This window comes from Cheilinus undulatus, linkage group 2 (assembly GCF_018320785.1).
Source record: "Cheilinus undulatus linkage group 2, ASM1832078v1, whole genome shotgun sequence".
Classification (NCBI taxonomy): Eukaryota; Metazoa; Chordata; class Actinopteri; order Labriformes; family Labridae; genus Cheilinus; species Cheilinus undulatus.
Window position 1 is genome coordinate 28,461,094 of NC_054866.1, and position 16,946 is coordinate 28,478,039.

Consider the following 16,946-nt stretch of genomic DNA (forward strand, 5'->3'; position numbering starts at 1 on the left):
GGCTCCATGTTCCTGTAACATACTCATCAATATAGGAATACCACTCTCCGGATTCTTTAGACTGACCAAGACGCCATCTGTGTAAAGGCATATTTTGTACTCTATCTCTAATGGTAGTACCTTCTAAGTTTGTATTTTGTCTGATGGCCTGGGCACGTGGCTCGATAAATATATTAAAGAGTCCAGGACTGGCTGGGTAGCCTTGGCTTGTAGATGTATAGTCCTGGAAAGCTTCCATTAACCTTGATTCTGGCTGTAGGGAACATATATAATGTTTTGATGCTATTCATAAACTTCTCATGAAAACCAATTTTTTCCATCACCTTATAGAGAAACCCCCACCCCACCAAGTCAAACGCTTTTTCTGCATCCATGCTTAGCAGAATGGCTCCACATTTTTCTCTTTTTACAAACTCGATGGTGTGGAGAGTCCATTTTATGTTATCCTGGGTCTGCCTACTGTGAATAAATCCTGACTGATCTTCATCTATCAATAAGAGCATAGTTTCCTCCAGTAGTTTAGCTAAAATGGCTGCAAAGATTTTATAGTCTTGATTTAGGATGCTGATCGGTCTATACACTCCACATTTCCTAAGGTCCTTTCCCTCTTTTGGAATCACAGGAGATGATTGCCCCCCTCCAAGGTGGAGGAAGGATATCCTCCCTGAGCGTATAATTGAAACTCCTGTGTAATATAGTAGATTTATTTTTTAACAATCCCCTGTAGAACTTGTTCCCAGTCTGTGTCCAGCTCTAGGCTGCCCTGGAAACCCCCCGCAGGGTTGCTGTGGTGGAAAAATCAAGCTTTTTTTCCCGTAACATTTATCATCAAGTTTTTTATTGAGCAATTCAATATCAAATACATTTGTTTTGTACAGTTAAGTCTCATTTTCTTTTTTGTACAAGCATATGTATTATTTACAAAATCATGAAATTTATAGAACCAAAACTCAAGGCAATAACATGAGATGTTGTGACAGTACAATCTAATCTTTTTTACTCAGGTTGTAATGAAATACCTAACTTTACTAACTGTTAAATCAATTTTGATGTTAACATTGTTGATATTGATACCAGGGGGCTGTAATGTCTAGCTCTCATTCAGCCTGTACGTCTGTCTTCTAGTGTGAATTTCAAAGAACCAGAGGCAGTGCGAGCGCTAACCTGCACCCTACTGAAGGAGGACTTTGGTTTGACCATCCAGATCCCTCTGGAGCGCCTCATTCCCACCGTCCCTCTCCGTCTCAACTACATCCACTGGGTGGAGGACCTCACTGACGGCCAGAAACAGCCACGCAGGGGCATCGACATCGGTACCAGCACTAATATACTTTTCATATAGTGTACATCTGTTGTTTGGTTTTAATTATAACTTTTATTTGGACATGCTCACATTCAAAACAAATATAAGTTTTTCAGTCAAGTGCTGAAGATGCCACACATGTGATTTTCATGAAACCAAAGGATTCTTTTAGCTAATCCCTGGGATTTCCTATGTAGTTTCTACAGACTCGTCTGACTTTGAGATCTCAAACTACCAGCGGACTGTCCATTTAGACAGCTCAGGAAGTGGCCCCAAAATATTTTTTACTTTTAGACAAAAAATTTCCTGAAGATTGTTTTTTCATTTCTTCCCATCTTGTATTTTTTATGGGATTGTATTTTTGCCATAATACTGCAGTTTCTAGGCTGAAAAGCTGTGACATTGGCTTTTTGTTTCACATTCACCATTTTGACGCCTCATCCAACAAACTTCAAAAAACAAACACTCTTTGAGAAACCGACAGCACTAATTGGATGCCTACATGTCTCATCTGTCAGGGGGTGGGTGCTCTTTTGGAGGATCATGATCTCAAGCAGCTAAAGTTAAAGACTAAAGAAAAAGACCAAAGATCAAGAAGAGAGCAGCAGGTCAGGGGGAAAACATTGATGCATGTTGAGAGTTTGGAGTGGTTTTGCCCCGGTGAATTAGAATTTGAGCCCCGTTGCTCTTGTTTATTCTTGCTGCGTTTGCCTGCGGCTCAGAGCAGCAAACAAAATGTCAGATGATGCTTCCAGCTGGTGCAGATGAGTCCTATCGTTCCCAGTGTTCCCAGCACTAAGCAGCCAAATCCCAGTCCACATGTCACAGCCTGTTTGTGTCTCCCAATCACAGAAAAAAAAGCTGCATGTTTTTTAGTTTGTATTGTGCTGCAGGTGTTCCAGAGTAGGCGTGGGCACTCTTTAGGGCCTTGGGTGACTGATTGGTGACCCTGAATCTTTCTGTAAGCAGATTGAAGTTGTCTTTTCTTTGATGGATCACCTCTGGGTGCTTCCTTTTCTAAAGGTTGCCGTGTCTGTCCAAGTCTGGACTGCATTATGCAGCCTTTTATCCATGTATAATTTAATAAAATCTGCTGAATTGACTTTAATTGTCCATGATGGCCTCAGAATTAAACCGTAAAACAGTCATTATCTGAGAGGCAACTTTGGCTCAGAAGTAGAGCAGGTTGTCCATTAATCACACATTTGGTAGGAAAGCTCTCCCTAAATAGAGTCTATTTTCCGTTTCAATATCGCTCAATAAAATCAGAACCATTCATCATCCTAGTTAACACACTCATGGGTGTCTATGTTTCCTCAGGCACTGGTGCGTCTTGTATCTACCCCCTGCTGGGAGCCACAATGAATGGCTGGTACTTCCTTGCCACTGAGGTGGATGACATCTGTTTCGACTATGCAACGAAAAACGTGGAGCAGAACAACCTTTCTGACCTCATCAAAGGTAGATGTGGTGTACTCACAGAAACAGAACATTTTCTGTATCAATTTATCTGCAGATTATTTCCACTGTAATCTATACATTTATAAAAAGCAAAAGAACTGTTATAAAATCAATTATCATGGTTATACAGTTCCTTGCCTTTTCTACCCAACCAACAATACAAAAGACAAACCTTTTTCGACTTTTATAATGGTAGTTTGATTGTTATCATCCGTTTTGGACTGGGTTTTTCTTTTTCTAATTAAAATGAGCTATTTGATTCCACTCTACATCTCACAGTCACCTTACATTCATATATCAGGCATTTAATAAAGAAAACTAGAAAAGCACTCGGAGAGCGCAGACCTCCGCTATTAGCCCCGATCTCCCAACAGTACAGAATCCTTTAAAAAATTTGTGGATCCAGACGGTGATCCGGATCACTCCCAAAATCTAATCAGTTCTTCCTTATGCCATTTCTGACATCAAAATCCGTCCCTAACTTTTTGAGTTATGTTGCTAACAAACTAACAAACAAACTAACAAACCCTGTCAATCACATAACTGCCTTGGTGGAGGTAACAAACCAGTGGTTCTCAACTAGTTTAACTTCAGGATCGACTATGACCTCCTTAATGTGAAATCTTGACACAAAATTTAGAAACATTTGGCCACTTAATTTTATTTGATGTAAAATGTTTCAGTTTGGACATTAGATGGAGCAAAGACTTAACAAAGAAACAGGAGGAAACAGGCAGTTTTAAAAAGTGCATCATTACAGAAGCCCTGCATTTCATTTATTTTACTCGGATTCCTGAGATAATGAGGAGACTTTGATTGTTCTTTTCTGGAGATCTTGAGAAATAAAGCTCAGTGTCGGTTTATGCTCAGAAGTCATACATATGTAATCGGATGACTGTCAGCTGACTGAATTATCTGTCAGCACTATGGACCAATCACAGCTCAGTCTCTCAAAAATGCGGTCCATTTAGATATGACTGATTCCCCCCTCACCAACGCTAATGACGACATGCTGCAGCTGGCCAAGCTTCACCTCTACTTCCCCATTCTTCTCTTTTTTCAGCAAAAGCTTTCGTTGTACCATCATATTCACTTTTAGGCTAATGAGAACTGGATAGCTACCAGACTAAATCTAATTTTCAATGCACTATCATTGGTGTATCTAACTGTATGGGGGTTTCCTAGTACTGCACTCCCTGGATTCAACGCATGCTGCTTGACTAAGCTGGGTGCATTTTTTAAGCAGAGCTTTTATAGCTAAACAAAGCTGTATATCTATTTTGCATTAAGTGGTTTGTTCTGTGATAAGTGTTCATGACTGAAAGTTATGCATTAACTTGATAAAAAAACAGCTTTGTCAGTGGAGATAATGAGATAATGGGATAAATACGTCAAGAATTGGAGTACTCATTATCACAGCAAGTTGGCCCACCGACAAGATCTCCTCGACCCACTTTTGGGTCACTACCCACCAATCAAGGATCACTTGTCTAGTCTGATCAGATAACTTCTTGAGAAGAAACTGTAGGGGCGCTGCTAGCCCAGCAGTTAGTTTGCATGCCTCATGTACAGCCTGGTCCCTTCACTCTTCCCTGTCATGTTTCTTTAGTTAAAGTAGCATCTAGACTCTGCCAGAATTTTTAAATGTTTTTCCAAACAGAGTTCCCTTACTGTAACTGTGATTTAAGATGAGCCTTGATGTTTAAGCCTAGTGGTAGATAAACAAGGGTGCTTGTGGAAACTGGCCTTGCCATAAACTTGTGGAAATCCTGTTGTTTTTGGTACACCAATCTCTGAGTGGTGGTGTTTCAGTGCACTTTAAAACCACAGTTCTCTCATGTATGTTTCATCAAGGCTCAGTCATGATTGTCCAATAGTGTCCACTGGTCATAAAAGCTTTTACAGGGCATTCAAAGAAGCATTCACCCCCTTGGATGTTTTACACTTACACTGATTTTTTTTAAATCAATCACGGTCAATAAAACCTCTTTAATTTCAAAGTGAAAACAGATTTCTATAAAGTAATGTCAAATGAATAAAATATGTAATGTAAAATAAGTGATGGCATAATATTCACCCCCTTCATATCAGTATTTAGTAGCTACACCTTGTGGATAAGTCTCAATCACAGCTTGCACATCTGGACACTGCAATTTTACCCTGTTCTTCTTTGAAAAACTGCTCAAGCTCTGTCAGGTTGCACAGGGATTTGACCCTTTTAACTTCCTGCCACAAATGCTCTATTGGATGTCTTGATGATGGATTTAACCGAACTCCAGGAGATTATCAGTGCCTTGGATAATTTTTGTATCCATCCCCTGACTTATAATTTTAACATTTTCTCTTGGTTGCTTTGATTGTTCTTTTGTCTTTATGGTGTAATGGTAGCCAGGAATGCTAAATAAACAGTGACTGGACTTTCCAGACACAGGTGTCTTTATACTACAATCTCTTAAGACAAATTCACTGCACTCAGGTGATCCCCATTTCACCACTTGTGAGACTACCAGCACCGGTTGGCTGGACTTCTGTTGAATTAGGTCAGTCACTTTAAAGGGGGTGAATATTTATTCAGTCACTTATTTTACTTTACATATTTGAATTTAGATGTCATTACTTTGTAGAAATCTATTTTCACTTTGACATTAAAGAGGGTTTTTTGTAATTTGTTTGTCAAAAAAGCCACATTGTATTGACCATGATTAATTTATAAAATCATTAAAAGGGAAAAACATCCAAGGGGGTAAATACTCTGAATAGGCTGTAAATCAAATTACCACCCCTGCCTTCTCTCTGCGTTCTAGTTGTCAAAGTCCCTCAGAAAACTTTACTGATGGACGCCTTGAAAGAAGAGACGGAAATAGTTTATGACTTCTGCATGTGCAACCCTCCTTTTTTCGCCAACCAGCTGGAAGCAAAGGTAAGACTTCTCTTCCTCCAACATGACAGTCTTCTTTGAATATTAGAGTTTCCTGGGTGTCAACAACACTTGTTGACTAACTATAGAGCACCTGTCACGAAACACTATTTGTTTACTCACTAGTAACAGTCTTCTAATAGGATTTTATCTTGATCTCTGTCTGTCTTGTTGCTGCTCTCCAGGGGGTTAACTCCAGAAACTCCCGGCGCCCTCCTCCCAGCTCGGTGAACACGGGTGGGGTCACGGAGATCATGGCAGAGGGAGGAGAACTGGAGTTTGTCAAAAGGATCATTCATGACAGCCTGCAGCTCAAGAAACGCCTACGGTGAGGAAGAGGCTTTGACCTACAAAATTGAACTTTCATTATTTACAGCTGAATTTTAGTGTGTAGAATCAAATCGAAACCAGATTTATCTCACAAATTCAGAATTTTTAATAAGCCAGGGCACAGAATTAGCAGGTGGAGGAAGACGAGTGCTGCACTTCTGAGAGGTTTTAAATGGTTTAAAGAGAGCTGCAATGAAGAGGAGGTGAATAGTACAGATGGGTTGCTCATAGATGGAGCTGTCACCCATAGTGGCTTTAATGATTTTGGCAAACATTCAGCTTGCACTGTATCCGGGGGCCCACAGGGAGCAGCTGTGTTTGGGTGGGTTGATGTGTTGGAGGATGGGGGTGTCTCCAGTGGCCGTCACTTTACCCTACCCGGTTAGCAGGGCTGTCAGTGGGGCAGCAGAGTGCGACACGGGTTGAGGGAGCCGCAGAGTGCTGCTATTACAACTGATTAGACATGCCACACCTGCTCTACCTCCTCCTACTGTGTGTGTGTTTGCATAATACGTCAGTGGAAAGACGAGCAGCCCTGAGAGGAATCTGATCTCTACACCTGCCTGCTCTCGTGCAGCTCTGAGTTACATTTGTGTGGTGAAGAGGAGCTGATCTATTTAACAAGTCTAAGGCTCAGGCCAACCAACCAGAGCTGGCTGTCATTCCCAAAAGCATGCTGGGACAGCACAGCCACCAGGTGTCCATGGAAACGCTGCCAGCTTCACCGATTGGTCCTTTGAGATGCCCCACACCACCCCGCCCTGCTGCACTCCCTCCATTTTTCCTCTGAAGTGTAATTACTGTCAAAAAAAGGGGCGAGCCAGATCAGTTACAGTGTAAAAATAAAAAACAGCTAGAGATGAGGTAATGCTGCTCATCTATCCTGCCATTGATATGAAAATGACCACCTCTGGTTATAAGATTAAAATCACACAGCCATGCTTCAACATGTACAGAGGTGGTGAAGAGTGAATATGGATGCTAATGCAGCTGCACCCTTTAATGCATTGAAAAGGCCTGTGTGGAGGGGTGGAGGGGTGGAGAAAGGAGCCTGGGTGCTCCTCTTCTTGATCCTCCCCACTGTGACCAAAAGTGGGGAACATCTGTGAATATTAGAGCTCTTCAATATTTTATTATGAGGACTGCAGCTGACATACTGCTCTACCCCGCCCCCTTCACCCCTCTGGTTGTCTTCATACCTTCAGAGATGATAAAAAATATCATCACCCTTTGCCACTTTCACTAAACAAACTGCTTTGAATTTGAAGTTTTCCTTTTTAGTCAATGGTTGTGACTAGCTTTTTAATGAATTTATGTTTGAGGAGATGGCATATCCAAGGGTTCAACACCACTCAGTGGGCCACTGGATTTTCTTCTCATGGCATGAAGCACCAACAATTATTTGCATTATAGATGAATCAGTCCACTATTTTCTTTTTTGACTTGAGATTAGTCTTTGAAGAGTATGAAAACCATCAGCCCTATGTATTATTGAGTCATACTGACGAAGTGTGTATACCTACAGATATATATTCTTAAATTAATTAGAATAGAGCATGTGCATGACTCTTTTCTTAATCCCACTCCTGCTGAATTTCTGAACATTCCTGCCTGCACCCTGCACAGATTCTGAAAACCCATCCAAATATTCAGAATAACAGACAATGCATTTAATTTAAGGCAATGTTAATATGTGCACTTAAGCACCTCCCTGATTAAGTTTCCTCTTTAAATGTAATAGCAATGTAAATGCAATGTGAATGAAGTTTCTTATTAATAGTAAGGTAAAATTAATATTTACCAACCCTATTTACACATCATTTATCATCATGTATTTTAAAGTCATACAGAGGTGAAATTGTTTCCTGATGTCTGGAAAGTTTGTGTGTCATAAAAAAACAGTATTGCATTTCCACCAGCTCTCACAGGCAGTAGGCTAATCTTTACTTTAATAATGCCATGCTGTTAGCATCCTCATCATTAAATGCTGAATGCAGTAAGGCAGATTTGGGTAAATCTGTATGGAAAGGGGTGTTTTTTCCCCAAACAACACCATATGAACTCAGCGTCTCTGAATGCTGGTACGTAGTTACATTGATAGGCCAACAACACAGTAAGGGGAATATTAAAGCTGTGCCTTTTGACTTATTTACTAAGTTTAGTGTCTGCACTTTTCTGTGGAGCTTTATCAAAGCATCACACTGCCCACCTACCGTGACGCGGAAGTGACAGTGACATCCTCTTGCCAGAAAGTGACAGAGTCCCACAGCACCGCAGCCTCAGAGTGATCTTTTAAGGTGGGGGATTTTCCCCTCCAGAGTCCCCTGAAGCAGGCTGTAGTGTGGTGGTGGACAGTGGTGGTCCTGAGCACTACCTGTTTAGGCTGTTGGCTCCAGCACCAACGTTACTGAAGCTGGAGCTCTCAGAGCCGAAGCAGTGCAGGTGCAGAAGAGGATTGGAGTGGTCTCTGAATGGTAAAGTCGGTTAGAGGCGGTAACCTTCTACCTTTTCCTGTATATAGAGTTGGTGACGTAGAAATCCACTGATAGTAGGTTTCTACGTCACATAGCCCTGTCTATTCATAAAATAGTTTTGGAAGCAGATGTCCATTTTAGCTAATTAAAAGCCATAAAATGCAGAATGTTATCAGTTTGGTGCAAATGTCAGAAATAATACCAGCATTGATGTGTTTTATTGTAGTTCCTTCATAAACTTCAGTGTACAGCTGGAAAAAAGGTAAAGTTTTCACCACGTCTTTAAGGTTAATCCAGGAAAGTTTGTAACCCTCTTTGTGTTATAGGTAAATGATATTTTAATATCTTGCTTTTACAAATAAAAAGGAAATTTAAAAACAGCCCCAAAATAATTTTAAAAATAAGGAAATATAGCTATACCATAAATAGTGTATGCTGTGTTTCCAACCATCAAAAAACAAAACAAACAAAAAAACTAGAAACTTAATTTACAATTGAAATTTGAAAGAAGTATAGCAAGCATTATGACTATAGTGCTAAATTTAAAAAAAATTATGAAGTAATAGAAATGGTAAGGATAAAATAATTTTCAATTATATTTAATCCATTTCTTTATTATCTATTAACTGACTCATCTTATCAGCTTTAACCCTGTTTTTTTGTCAGGGACATGGGGAAAAAACAGCCTAACCTCACTTTGATGTAGATGGACCTAATGCAATTTTTGCTTTAATTGATTTACTTTGCATTAATGCTTGAAAAATAACAGAATATAATCTTTGATGAATAATTTCCAGTAAATTTGTACAAATCTTAGGATGGTTTGTGCAAACTGGCCAGTTCTCCCCCAGAATACCTCTCAGATGTGTTTATCTTTTTCCTCCATCTCTCCCCAGCTGGACTCTACTGCACTTATTGATCAGGACCAACCTTATCTCTTTATTGCACAGCAGTGATTATTGATCCAGCCTACACCAAAGGAGGACTTCAAAACGACTTTTCCTCTGGTGTGACTGTGCACTTCAGGATGTTTTTTCTGCTTCTCATGTTTTACTTTGCTCCCTAAAGTTCGCCTGTGCTCCTTTTGATCTTTGCTTGGCAGTTTAGCTGCTACACTAACACAGCGGCACACAACCTGTTAATATGTGTTCTTCTTTCCTGCAGGTGGTACAGCTGCATGTTGGGGAAGAAATGCAGCTTGGCACCTTTGAAAGAGGAGCTTAGGAAGCAAGGGGTGAGTACAAACCAAAGCAACACGCATACCTGCATGCACAGCTTTAATCTCGGTTTGTCCATGTCTAAATGACCTCACTTTGTGCAGGGTAAGAAAACAGCTTGTTAAAACAATCTTCTTCTAACCACTCAAACCTCAACAATCTACTGGGACACAGTATGGACTTTTGAAGTGGACAGTCGTCACTCTCAGAGCTGCAGATACTCTAAGAAATCCAACACATCAGCTCTTTTAGATATGCTAGCTAAGCAAACAAGCTCTGAATGAGCTGATGTCTGTTAGCAGTGCATGACTGGATCACGCGGTACTCTGTAGCTAACATGCTTTAGCCTCATTAGCCTAACTAATAGTCTGAAACATGACTCCTGACGGCTGCAGGCCTCTGGTCCTGAGCCAGTCACTCCCATCCCTCAAACCTCCTCCAGAGGTTTCAGGATGCTGTTGCTGCTCATCAGGGTGAGTGTGGGCCTGGCGTGAGTCCAGAGCAGAGGCTGTTTCTTCTTTTCAAAGTGTGTGTAAACAGAAACCATGGCCTAGTTAATATGCTAATGCTTTTATCACCCATCACTTGACCTTCTCTCTCCATCTCTCTTTGTTTTTGTTTTTGTTTTTTTTTTATTTAGAAAATGTGAATATCTTGGATACAGAGCTCTTTGACCACAGCCCTTTTAACTCAGTGACCTGCTTCCTCTTCTTTACCAAAGCAGCCTTGGGAGATACTTAAAGTGCTCTGTTAGCACTAGGGCTTTCACACCAAATGTGTGTCTTCTTCACACCACAGGTCTTTGTTTTCTCACTGACAGATAGACAAAGATGTTGTGGAGCTCAGTGGAGCCAAAAGTCATCAAATATAAAACATATTGGATCTAAAATGATGTGGTTATGTGGAGCTGCTATACATTTACACCGCTATCCAGATTATTAAGCAAATTACATTTTTCTCTTATTTTCCTAAATATTAATGCAAATGACAGTCAGAATATTTTTAAAGTCATTAGCCATTAGAGCATAATTCAAATGTTTTTGAACAAACTTACTGTAATAATAACCATTATTTTTTTTTAAATAAAAACCTCAAAATGCACTGTTCCACATTATTAAGCAGGCCACAGGTTTCAGCAACATGGGAAAGAAAAAGGATCTCTCTGCTGCCGAAAAGCCTCAAATAGTGTAATGCCTTGGAGAAGGAATGAAAACATTAGATACTTCATGAAAAATTAATCGTGATCATCGTACTGTGAAGACACTTATGGCTGATTCAGAGCACAGATGGGTTCGTGCAGATGAAGGCATAATGAGGAAGGTTTCTGCCAGACAAATTCATCAGATTAAGAGAGCAGTAGCTAAACCGTCATTACAAAGCAGCAAACAGGTATTTGAAGCTGCTGTTGCTTCTGGAGTCCCACCAACCTCAAGGTGTGGGATCCTCCAGAGGCTTGCAGTTGTGCATAAACCTACTATTCGGCCGCCCTATCCAATGCTCACAAGCAGAAATGGTTGCAGTGGGCCCAGAAATACGTGAAAACTAATTTTCAAAGGTCTTGTTTACTGATGAGTGCTGTGCAACCCTGGATGGTCCAGATGGAGGAGTAGTGGATGGTTGGTGGATGGCCACCATGTCCCAATAAGGCTGTGACGTCAGCAAGGAGGGGGCGGAGTCCTGTTCTGTATTCATGAGGCGAGAGCTGGTAGGCCCCTTTAGGGTCCCTGAAAATGTGGTGTGAAAATGATCTCGGCAAAGTATGAAGAGTTTCTGACTGACCACTTCCTTCCATGGTACAAAAAGAAGAGCAATGCCTTCTGTAGCAAAATTTTCTTCAAGCATGACTATGCACCATCTCATGCTGCAAAGAATACCTCTGTGTCATTGGCTGCTATGGGCATAAAAGGAGAGAAACTCATGGTGTGGCCCCATCCTCCGCTGACATCAACCCTATTGAGAACCTTTGGAGTATCCTCAAGTTAAAGATCTATGAGGGTGGGAGGAAATTCACATCAAAACAGCAGCTCTGGGAGGATATTCTGGCATCCTGCAAAGAAGTACAAGCAGAAGCTCTCCAAAAACTCACAAGTTCAATGGATGCAATAATTGTGAAGGTGATATCAAAGAAGGGCTCCTGTTAAGATGTTTTTGATTAAAATAGCTTTTGATTTCAGTAAATATGACCTCCTAATGCTGCAAATTCAATGAATGACCATTTTCAGTTCTTTACAACCTATAAATTTTTTTAAAACTCTATTTTGCATAATAATGGGGAACAGTGCATTTTGAGGTTTTTATTTTAAAAAAGTAACGGTTATCATTATGAAATTTGTTCAAAAACATTTGAATTATGTTCTAACAGCTGATGACTTGAAAAATATTATGACTGTCATTTGCATTGATATTTAGAAAATCAGAGAAAAATGTCGTTTGCATAATAATGTGGAACGCAATGTATGTTTATTTATTTATTTATTTTTTGTTCCAAGCGGTAAACATGTCTACAGGGAGAGAGAATGGAGGGAGACATGCATTATCCTTTTATACCAGCAAGGAGTGCATCAAAGGCTGTAGCTTTTGTAAATGGATGCCTGCTCTTGCAATTCTTTTAAAAGCTGAAAAATTAACAAATTTGAGTATTTAAGACTTATCCAAGTGAATAACTTTTCTTCAGATTTCCTCCATGATTTTCTTTTCAAGTGCCAGTTTATATATAAGGCATAAACAAAATCACAAGTGTTCTGGCATAACCAAAAATAACAGCACATTGCAACTCATGGTAAAAGAGAGGTCTTAGATTTTTCACTAAAACTGATCCGTTTCAGTGCAATTAAATCTTATCAATCAGCTCTTTGTGCAGTGCGCCCCTTGCTGACTCCTTCCTTTATTCTCAGGTGCCTAAAGTGACGCACACAGAGTTCTGCCAGGGCCGGACGATGCGCTGGGCTCTTGCCTGGAGTTTCTACGATGATGTGATTGTTCCGGTGAGTTTGAAGACTTCATTTCAGATTCAGAAAGTTGTTTTGTGGTTCTAAAGGCTGGAGTAACATGATAAATACACAGAAAGGTAATCTTTACAGTGTTGGTCATTTTGGTTGTTCAACTGCTTGTCTCCAGCAGCTGAATGTTTCTGAAAACCCTCCTCAATTATGTAAAACCTCAGCAGACTCTCTCCCTCCAGCCCTGTTCCATTAAAAGCACTTATTTCTCTCCCTCTGGGGAGATGTTGATGTGATTTTTAACATGCTGTATCCAGGCAACAGTTACCAAGGCCAGGACTGTGTGCACACAACATCAAACCATTGTCTTGTCTGGACAGTAAGAGGGCCAGACATAAATAAGAGGAAGAGACGGGGAAAAGGGTATGATGCTGGAGTGAAGACAGGGTACAAGAAGGTGGGAGGACATCAGGAGGTCGTGAGATGAGGACTGTTTGCATTTTGTTGGTCTTTTTTGGGTTTTGTTTATCGGTCTCATCTCTCTTTTGGCCTCTTCAGCATGAAAGCAGTTGAGCAGAATGATTGGCCTACATTTCCTCTTGTGACCCTCCTCCTCCTCTTTCACGCACATTCGCCATCATTTACACTCGCCATCATTACAGGGCAGACCCCTCGAGCATGTGTGTGTCTGTGTGTGTTTGTGCTCATAGTGAAATGACAGAAGTTTCTGCAGATGTAATTCCATGCATGGTTGACCTCCTCATTCTGCCTGCATGTGTGTGTTCCTATAGACGTCTGGTGCATCTGTATGAATGCATGCTCTTATATATATATGTGTGTGTGTGTGTGTGGGTGCTCATTAATGTTACATATAGACTTTAACATATGTGACACGCATGCAACTGTGACCTACTAAACCTTATATTACCAGGTCAACCCTCAAACTGCAATTACAACCATTACCCTTACATTACATTTTCTTTTCCTTACTGTCCTGCTCGGTTTAAACCTCATTTATTCAGTTTGGTGACACAGGAAACTGCAAGCAAAATCAAACATATTTCTGAAAGCTACACAATCAATGTATTAACCTGAACCTAGGTATATTCTTTATTGAGCACTTATCCTTTTATTAGGGCTCAAGTGTCCTGTTTTATTTCAAATTACCTTTTATTTCCTCATATTGAAAATGGTTCCTTTTTTACTTCAGCTTGAAATATTGAATCAAATCTTCCAGATTGACTGTATGAGAGAAACTTTACTTAGTGTAGATTTTTTGGGGTGGGGGGAAATTCTGTTTTATCACTCATGGAGAATCATTGCAATGGAAAATGTAGACAAAGGTTGTTAGTGACTTTGCCCCCACAGCAATGGTTACAGAATACACAGCTGATGGCAGTTCACACTTATGTAGCTGTCATGGCAGCTCGGTCATGGTCAGGAGGACAAGACATGGACTTTTAAATATACAAAAATTGTTATTATTGTTATTATTTTTTGCATTGAAAACTGTTGGAATTATTTGAGGTAATGTAGTTACTTCTTACTATAGAACTTAGGGATATATAATTTTCTAAATTAATGTAAAAATTTAATTGTGAAAATTCTACATATTCTATCTTTTTAGTAAAATAAAACTTACTGTAAGACACATTCACAGCAAAAGACCAGATAAACATGCTATTTCAATATATTAAAGAATAAGATCTGAATTTCTTGTAATATCTCAAAAAAATCTGCTAACAGGGAAGAAAATGTGACTTTTGTGTCTTGAAATTAGGTGTATTAACCAGCATAGAAAACACATGCAATAGAGATTACATTTGAGTTTTTGCAGTGCAGAATAAAAACACATGGACAGAATAGAGACTGGAGGCTGGCAGGTTTTATCTGAGCCCCAGGCCATATTGTGTTGATGTTGTTGCTCATTCGGGCCTCTGGTGGTAGGAGGGTCAGGAAGGTCCTGGGTTCAGAAGTCAATGCAGTGATGTTCAGACTCAAGAGTATGATTTACAGTGTTTGCCTAAAGGTGAAATCTGCAACATCCTGTTTCTGCTTTTTGTATGACGCACAATGTGTTGTACTGTACACACATGTATTTTTGTCTGTGTGTACTCAGAAGGTCAAGATGGATGATTGGATGGCATTATATCCGGAGAGAGCGGCTCTTATCAGACTTGAGGCTTTTACTGTGGCTAGTTTCAAAATGAGACGAGGCTTTTATTGTGAGGTTGCCATTTACCCACGTTGTGTATGTGTGTATTATGTGTGTATGAGAGCATGCTCTGAGGTGAGAGTGTGGAAGTGGGATTAATAATGGAGTGGAAGAGCAGAAGAGGATGTCTTTCTATGGAGAGGAGTATGTGTGGATGTAAACCATGGTTTTAAAGCTCTTTGTCTGTTGATTTTTGTTTGCGTCTGTGCTCATACTCCTTGTGTTAGTGTTTTTATGTACTCCAGTGTGAGTGCTTGAATCTGTGTCAAGGATGCAGTGTACAAACAGACAGGTTTGGCGTGATGGATTTTATTGATTTCCTCTCCTCGTACAGTGAGCTGCAGGGCTGCAGAGGGTAGTGGAGGAGAGAGGGGGAGACGTCTGTGAAAAACAATAAGAAATGAAAAGAGGCTCTAACAAGCAGACAGACATGCTAGCTTCTATTGTCAGCCCATTAATTAAACATGTCCATCTCATTTGAACATGTTTCTAAAGGGTCCGACATTTTAACTCATAATCAATAGATGATCCTGGCAGTAAAAAAAGCTTTTTTTATGGGAGTGGAGGTGTAGCTTACTTTCAAAATAAAACAGATGCAACAGACATGTAAATATATTAATCACCAGAATATTAAGTCCTCTGATGCATAAATATAATCCAGTAAAAAAAAAAACTTGTCTAAGATCAGTGCAGCAGTGTGAAGGTCACAGTGTGCTCCTTCCCTGTGCTGTTTGTAGGTCAGTCGGCCATGCTGTCTGCTCCGTCACAGTGCAGTGTGGGCTGCAGACCCCTGCTGTCTCCCCGCTCTCCGACACTCTGCAGAGACTCTGGAAGTGCAGCGTGGGCATGTTGGCCGCAGTGGACGCGTAGGGGACGATCAGTACGGAGCATCTGTCGTATTCAGACACAGTTCAGTAATGACCTCCACCGCCATCGCAGTGTGACATTAGAGGGATTAGAAAGAAAGAAGCGTGTTAAATTCTCCGCAGGTTCAGGTGCAGTGTGTGTGGTTAGAGTGCCCTCCTGTGGTGTGTGATGAAGATGTAATGTTGTAACTGTTGTTCACTCAGACTCCTAAAACCTTCAAGTCTCATCTTATACAATGATTATATGAGTTTCTACCAAAAAAAGATATGATTTCATATTCCCACATGCTGTTTGTGCTCTGAGAACTGCAAAGCAATAAATGATTAAGATGAAATTATAATCAGAATAACAGAACGAACACATGGTGTCTCTGATGTGACCACACCCCAAACATTTGTTTATGCATTTCATTTGTATTTATATAACCAGAAAAACTTAACTGAGATCAAGAATCTTATTAAAAGGTGTCCTTGCCAAAAGATTAAGCACCAAAACTATTAGAGCTACAAACATAAAAACTACTGACAAACACAGAGCAATCAAATCCTGGGTCACAGAGCAGAAAGTCAGGGGCAAAACCTCTATAACCTGATGCATCTTCTTTTACAACTTTACTATTTAGTTTTAAAGAAACCTGCTCCCCAAAATACAAAAATCTCCTGCAACTCCTTTGATCCATTTCCAGACAGACTTTGGAAACAGATCGCAGAAGTCTTGCGACTGTGTCACAGATCTCCCTGTATCTCCCAGCACTTTTACGTGGCTAAAATCACACAAGTATGCTGGAAGCAGGTTAAGTATAGCATTATAAATAAGACCATGCCAATGATTTTGTCTATAATTGGTCAATAAAGGCCACCCAACATGCTCATACAGAATACAATAATGAGTTAGGGTCTTTAGATTGGTAATGAATCTCAGTGCCTCATAGCGGACAGTATCTAAAGATTTAAGGCTTTGAGGAGTTGCATGCGTGTAAGACATTGCCATAATCTATCAGAGGTATAAAAATGGCAGCAACACGTCTTTTCAAGTCAAAAGATGAGCAAAGTTGCAGCTGGGTTTTTAAAACCATCTTGAGATGTAGTAATAGAAGGCAGGTTCAGTGGCTTTTTCTTGGAGTTTGTAAACATCATGAATTTTGGTTTTTATCAGGATTGAGAATAAACTGTAATTTATGCACAGTGTGTTGTACTGCATCAAAGGCTTCTTGTAAGCAACAG

The 16,946-nt window shown here is 40.2% G+C and overlaps 1 protein-coding gene across 2 annotated transcripts in view; it reads left to right on the top strand.

The window, feature by feature from the left end:
- Window positions 1-16,946, top strand: part of mettl16 (methyltransferase like 16) — a 43,670-nt gene that overhangs the window by 24,100 nt on the left and 2,624 nt on the right. For both annotated transcript variants that reach the window (XM_041797527.1, XM_041797517.1), the window contains exons 3-8: window positions 1,126-1,313; window positions 2,624-2,764; window positions 5,569-5,684; window positions 5,867-6,009; window positions 9,650-9,719; window positions 12,597-12,686. In XM_041797527.1, coding sequence (XP_041653461.1) covers window positions 1,126-1,313; window positions 2,624-2,764; window positions 5,569-5,684; window positions 5,867-6,009; window positions 9,650-9,719; window positions 12,597-12,686 — 748 coding nt within the window. The remainder of the gene's footprint in view (window positions 1-1,125; window positions 1,314-2,623; window positions 2,765-5,568; window positions 5,685-5,866; window positions 6,010-9,649; window positions 9,720-12,596; window positions 12,687-16,946) is intronic.